The sequence below is a fragment of the Buteo buteo genome, chromosome 22, assembly GCF_964188355.1.
Source record: "Buteo buteo chromosome 22, bButBut1.hap1.1, whole genome shotgun sequence".
NCBI classification, from domain to species: Eukaryota; Metazoa; Chordata; class Aves; order Accipitriformes; family Accipitridae; genus Buteo; species Buteo buteo.
Window position 1 is genome coordinate 12,919,979 of NC_134192.1, and position 7,106 is coordinate 12,927,084.

The 7,106-nt window shown below is 54.5% G+C and overlaps 1 protein-coding gene across 1 annotated transcript; it reads right to left on the reverse strand.

The window, feature by feature from the left end:
* Positions 1–3,401: 3,401 nt before the first annotated feature.
* On the reverse strand, positions 3,402–4,920 carry LOC142043216 (40-kDa huntingtin-associated protein-like). Its single transcript, XM_075054112.1, has one exon. The coding sequence runs from the start codon at positions 4,890–4,892 to the stop codon at positions 3,798–3,800; it is 1,095 nt and encodes a 364-aa protein (XP_074910213.1). The 5' UTR covers positions 4,893–4,920; the 3' UTR covers positions 3,402–3,797.
* Positions 4,921–7,106: the final 2,186 nt, after the last annotated feature.

The window sequence follows — 7,106 nt, forward strand, 5'->3', positions numbered from 1 at the left end:
GAGCGGTCCACGCACATGGAGCCATTTGGAAAGAGCGTGGGCTGTTATCCTCTCAAGGAACCCCTATCAAATACGGCCCAGAGATTTTAAAACGGCTGCAAGCTGTTCTAGGACCAAAAGAAGTTGCAACTGTACGTTGCAAAGCTCACCAGAAAGGACAAACCGAGATAGTCAAAGGACATCGAAAGGCAGATGGAACGGCTAAAAGAGTTGCAGAAAGGGCATCACCGACTGGGGCACTGATCCCACCAAGAGAAGTTCAGTGGGAATCTCCAGAATATTCTGAAGAGGAGGATCGGCTTGCCAAATATTTGGAATGTACCGTATCAGAGGAAGGTTGGTGGGCAACTAAAGACGGACAGGTGTTGATCACCACCCCAGCGGTAAGAGAAATACCGAGGAAAACCCACAATGCATCCCATATGGGAGCAGATGCTTTGGTTGCAAGCGTTAAAAGATATGCTGTAGGAACAAAAATGCAAAAATTAGCCGATATAATTGGAGGACAAGGTCAGCGGTATTGCAAGAATAATCCAAAAATTCAAAAAAAGCCTCCGTTCGGAGAAGCAAGACAAGGCCGAACCCCAGGGGAATACTGGCAAATAGATTTTTCTGAATTACCAAAATGTAATCAGTTTAAGTATCTTTTGGTTTTGGCAGACACTTCTTCTGGGTGGCCTGAAGCCTTCCCGTGCCATACCAACAAATCTAGAGAAGTAGTTAGAATATTGCTCAAAGAAGCGATTCCGAGATTCAGCATCCCACAAAGGATGTCATCAGACAGCGGGCCTCACTTTATAGCTGAAGTAGTTCAGGGGGTCACCAAGTTCCTACAAATACAACAGGATCTACATACACCTTGGAGACTCCAATCAAGTGGGAAGGTAAAAAGGATGAATCGGACCCTAAAGAGACAAATCTCAAAGTTGTGTCAGGAAAGACAAATGAAGTGGGTAGATGTCCTACCTACAGCATTAATGAGAATTCGGATTACTCCTAGAGTAAGAGAAGGAGTGAGTCCTTTTGAAATTCTGTACGGGAAACCATATCCTGTAAACCGGACAACAGGAAAACGGGACCAAATGCACATGAAGGGAGAGGAAACGTTTATCAATTATTATCCTTGTCGCAGACTTTTATCTTCCTTACACGGGTACCCTAACCAGTGAGCTCCTTCACCTTTAGACTCGCTGGTGCACAAATTTTACCCCGCAGATGAAGTCTACATCCGTACCTAGAAAGATGAGCCTTTGAAAGAAAGGCGGAAAGGACCTTACCTGGTGCTACTTATTACTTATACTGCTGTGAAAGTAAAGGGTACAGATTCGTGGGTACACTATACCCGCGTGAAGAAAGCTCTGCAGAAGGAACGGACCTCTGCAAAGATGGGACCACTGAAGCTGAAGCTCTCTCGATCCCAGTGAACTGTGGCTGGGACTCTGAACAAGTCATATATCGAGTTAGACTGTACACAAGGCCTAGTAACATTGTATTGCGTTTTGATAACTATTTTCATACCTTTGTGAGTGTAAATTATGTAGACAGACAGATTTCTTTAAGAAAAAAACATGAAGGAACTAAGGGGGGGGGGGGGAGGGGTAATACTCCTCTGTTGCCTACGGATAAAGTTAAAAGATGCCAGGGTGTTCTGTGGGGAACCAGGAAATCCACAGGAGCAGAACTGGCATTTTACTTTGATGCAAAAACCAAGATAAATGGCAAACAAGTCCAATTGTTGGATCTGTACTCATTTCCCCCATTTAAGTTTACGGGTAAAAAGGTTATTGAGCCATGTAACAATTGCTTTAATAGCTTCTGCATGTATTTACGCACTAATATCTTGTGTTGTTAAAGGCTGTTCTACTATTGGATCTAAGGTTTATGGGAAAATAATTTGAGGTGAGACCGATATAAGAGAAACCACACTGAGGTTCCTCTTTTACAGTCTCAAATGGCGGGGGAGGGGGGGGAGGGCAGGGTAGCCGTGTTTGAGTTAATGCCTAGGCTGTGATGATACTGCTTAATTTAGGGTTAGACGTGATGCATTGTCCTTTAAGGAGGAGCATTGCTCAACAGTTTCACTATGCAGGCCTGATTACGTAGTAAGGTATGATACAAACGACTATGCCCTTGAAGAAGAACTAAGAGACTGATAAAAAGGGAACATGCTGCCCCAGAAGGCGCCAAAGGCCAGATGATTGCCAAAGAAACATGAAGTCAGAAAAAAAGAAACATGAAGTCAGAAATACTGCAGGAACTAAGGGAAAGGTAAAGGCAGCAGGAGGAGATCACGACCGCAGCCTCAATTCAAGACTGGAAAGACTTGCTCTTGCCATACCACCACCCCCCCCCCCCCATCCCCTGCCACCTGCAAGGGCCATGCTTCCTAATTTACATAGCAAGCAAGGCTAATTGAAATACAACTGACCAACAGTAGGTGAGATGGTGTCTACCAATGTGCCAATAAACGTAAATTTAGGCGGGTTTTTACTAATCATGTAACAGGATAAATACGTTGTAGTTCTTTGGTGTGGTGTGCTAGCTTTGTGGAATGATCACCTTGCATCCACCTTTGCGCAAACATGAAATAAGGATCTCGGCTCTGCGTGCAAGATTGGCTTATTGTGCACCGGGTATCGAACCCCACTTATGGGACAACAGGCACACCTACCCTGCCCCTCCCACTGTGATGGCAGCCAGCACCCGGCTGACCCCCCGCCATTCTCCAAAGCCCCCTTGTAACTGTGCTTCAATTTACTCTCATCTCCTCGCAAGCTCTGATCGCATTTATAATCCCAATTAGGATCAACCGGAGGCCAGGCAGTCCCATTTCCTCCTGACTGTAGGGTTAATTCTGCATCCTTTTCAATTATCTTATCTTTCTCGTCTGGACGGAACAACTCTCTCAATAACAGGTTAACATCGACCCAGGATGGATTATATCCCAAACAAATATTAGAAAATAATGACACACATCGACCCACATCTTCCCTTAACCTGCGCATCGTCTTCCCCACACAACCAAAGCCCCGGAGTTCCACGGTGATGGGTGTACGCATGTAACACACTGGAGGTGGGGGTGGAATGTTTCACACACAGACACATGTCCCCCCAGCTGCACTGCAAGAGCATTAGGGATAACATTAGACACCTCAGGGTGAAGCCCAACAGAAGCAGTGGGGACAGCAGAGGCAATCAGGGGCCGGGGGGGGGGGGGGGGGCATCAACAAGCAGTACAGTGGGAGGAGTATAGGGTGGTGCAGAGACCGACTCTGCCAGCTGTTCTACAGCAGATGTAGTCAGGCAACCGCTTGCAGGTCAGCAACCAACTCCTCCGGTCCACCCCAAGAGCCAAACGCATGGCCTCACGCCGGCTGCAGTGTCTTTCTTCGGGAAGCACACAAAATTAAAATCTCACTTTAATGTGGTGGGTTTTTTTTAAAAGGCAACTCCAGCAACACTTGACTCCCAGATGTGCAAACCCTCCAACACAGGTACCCGGGGCGATACGCTCCCAGCAAGTTTTCCTGTCTGCAAACTGCAGCCGGTTCTTTAAGGAACAGCCTGGTTCTGCCTCAAACCAGCCTTTCTGCTTTGGGATTACGCTTTTTCGGTCATGACAACTTCCAACACGTACAGCGAGCAGTTTACTACGACGCAAGATAAACGAGTGGGTGAAGGCATTCGCTTGTCAGTTATCACTCGCTTCTGTCGGAGCACTCCTATTAACGCTGACACAGCTCGTGGCTTAAGTAACAAGTCCAAGCCTGGGCAAGGTCCGTCTGTGCCGGCGGCGCTCAGAGCCCCTGTCCAGCGGGGCTGAGCATCTCCTGCAGCACCAGGTGCAGCAGGTGGTTCTGCTCGGCGCTGAGCAGCGGCCACAGCTCGGCCTGCAGGGCCTTCAGCGCCTCCGCGTCCTTCTCCTGGCACGCCAGCACGGCCGACTGCAACAGCAGGAAGAGCTCAGCCGGCAGGTAGCTCGCCGCCGGCGGCAGCCCGCCGCCGGCCCCGGGGCCACCCCCGGGCCCGGGCCCCGGCCCCGCGCCGCCCTCCGGCGCCTCCCAGCAGTACTGCTCCAGCGTCCGGGCGTGCTCGGGCAGCAGCTTGGCGGGCGGCGGCTGCAGCAGCAGCAGCAGCAGCACCCGCGACACCTCGCAGCGCGCCAGCACGTCCAGGAAGGCGCCGCCGGGCGCGGGCGCGGCCCCGCCGCCGCCGCCGCCCAGCCCCAGCCCGGCCCCGGCCAGCGCCTGCGCCCGCGTCAGCGTCGCCAGCGCGCCGGCGTAGTCGCGGCCCAGCAGCAGGCAGGAGGCGCGCTCGGCCAGGCAGCGCAGCGCCTCCAGGGGCAGCCGCGCCGCCGCCAGCAGCTCGGCCGCCCGCTGCAGGGGCGCGGCGGCGCGGGCGGGCCGGCCCGTGTCGCGCAGCGCCGCCGCCAGCTCCAGGCACAGCCCGGCCGCCAGCGCCGGCTGCCCCCGCTCCAGGTGCAGGCGGGCGGCGAAGGCGCCGCAGCTCTGCGCCGCCGCCACGTGCTCGCCGAAGCCGCCGCGCAGCCCCAGGCGCTGCCGCAGGTCCCGCTCCTGGCGCAGGAAGAGCCGCGCCGCCTCAGACAGGGCGGCCGCCTCGGCGGGCCCGTGGAAGAGGCTCTGGGCGCAGCGCGCCACGGCCAGCTGGCACCAGGCCGCGTAGGGCAGGCTCTCCTGGGCGCGCAGCTCCCGCGCCAGCGCCGCGAACTGCTCCGCCGCCTCCGCCACGTTCGGCTTCCGCAAGAACCGCCGCCGCAGCTTGGCCGACACCAGCCGGTACCGCGACAGGAAGTCCCCGTCGCCGCCGAGGCCCGGCCCGGCGCCGCCCGCCCCGCCGGGGCCGGAGCTGGAGCTGCCCGCCGCCGACAGCATCGCGCGCCGCCCGGAACTGACGCGCGCCGCGCCGCTCCGCGCCGCGCCGCCTCGCGCGCCGCTGGCCAATCGGCGCCCGCTCCGGGGTCACGCGGACGGCGGGGCGGGGCTATTACAGACAGACGCGATCTCGGCGGCGCCCCGCCCATACGGGGGCGTGCTCATTTGTGGCGGGTCCCGCCCCCGGACTGGGGCGTGGCGCCAGGGTGCTCCTCCGCGGCTGGGGCGGCCCCGGGGGAGCCGCAGTGTAGGGGAGCGAGGGCTCTGGGGTTAGGCCGGTAGCAGCCACGTTCAGACAAGAAGAGTTCACCCAAATGGTAGCAAGTGGGTGAGACTCTGGGCCAAAGGCTTTGTGGGGACAGGAATTTTACATGAGTTCAAAGGGTGACAGATAAACACTTGGATGAGAGAGCCGTTGGGGTTCATAAATGGATAAATCACATCTGACTCTGGAAATCCCCAGCGCTGAAAATGTTTGGTCCCAGACCATGTAAGTGGGTGGGGGAACTATCACGTGCTTGCCTGCTTCTTGCTTTTCCCTGAGCATCTGCTTACAGAACTGCCAGGGGCAAGGTCCTGTGGTGGGCAGGCCCTTGGTCTGGCTGAGAGAGGGTGTTCTTACACTCCTATATATATGAGCACATATGTGAGCTGAGGTGCAATGGCTGGGGAGCCCTGCGGGGTCCTCTGCAGCCAGACTTCCCTTCTGCTCTCCCCCCACTCCTGAATATCATATTGCACAGGCTTGGTGGCTGGCAGCACTCAGCTTTCAGCTCGTCCCAAAAAAGCGCAGAGCAGCTGTGTGGTTGCTGTGACATGTAGGCATTTTCCTACACCATCCTACTGATGTCCCATGAGTACACTGGTAAAAGGTTAGTACCAAAGGACAACATGAGTGTCAATGCCTGAAACTGAAGTTCAAGTTCAGTACTTCACTTTGATGCTCAGAGTTCAATTCCTGTAATAAAAAAAACCAAACAGAATTATAAGAAAAACCCACTCTGACCTATGCTCTTGGCTCACAAAAGGTACCGCAAAGCTGGCAAGTGAAACTGAAGTGTGATTGATAATGTAGCTCATCCCTCTGTGAGTCTTCAGAATGAGTAAAAAATTCCCCAAGCAAGTGATGATGCTGCAGCATAACAATGCTCACAAAACACCAGCTCGCAACAGCTGCGGAGACCACAAGCTGCCAGTGTCTCACTGTGCTGCAAGACAGCCTGCAAGCTGCGGGTCACTGTGCTTCCTGTGCTTCCTGAAGCTAAGCACGGGCAGTAGCCACACATCCTCAGGACTACAGACCTTATTCCTGCTCCCAGTCCTAGCAGATCCCTCTGCTCTGCCAAACTCTGGACTGGGCTGCACAGCCAGGCTGGTGCCAACCCAGTGGTACCAGCCAGTCTAATAGAAGACGTCCCTCCCTTCAAACCTGGCCTTACTTCTCTCCTTTATGCCCTCATGGCTCCCACCCAGGGTGGTAGGGACCGAGAGCTCACTCCTCCCAGCTCTGTCCCTGGGCCCTTTCAGGAGCTGGGTTGCTACAGAAGGGCTGGGCAGGAACACGGGGGACGCAAGTGTGGCAGTGTGCTTATCCATATGGATATGTTTGAAAGTGGCTGACAACCAGCCAACTGGTGCCGTAGAAATGCCCTTTCAAATCTCCTGGCCTTTCTTGGTTTACAGTTCCTTCTCTGCCTGCCAGCTGGAAGGTCTGCTTAGGTGTATCTCTCCTAATATCATATTGCATTACTCAGCAAGGGCTAGAGGTCAAGCTGATACAGCACAAGATGCTGGGACAAGCTGGAGAAATCAGGAGTTTGACAGCCTCTGACCTCCGTTCTTCAGGTTTTAAGATTTCCATGGCTGGAACAAACCCTCCTTCCTTACTCATTTCCTACACTGGCCCTGCAGGGAAGCCGTGGTTTCTCTCTGGAGGGAAGCAGCACCTGGAGCTCACTCACCCAGGGCAGGGATGCTGTCGGGGCACAGGTTGTCCGAGGAGCATAGCCAAGGTGTTTCAAATCAAGCCACATGCACCTGCTGGTAAAGCAACCTGTGGATCTGGATTTCATTCCTGTTTCCCAGAGCCACTAAGTCGGTATGTGATAGTGCCTTGTGGTGGAACAGAGGATGGCAGGTGACCCAGCCCATCCCCAGGTCTGGGTTAGGCTTCAGTGTCAAGCCTGAGGCTGCTGATACTGGGAAGGCAGGCTG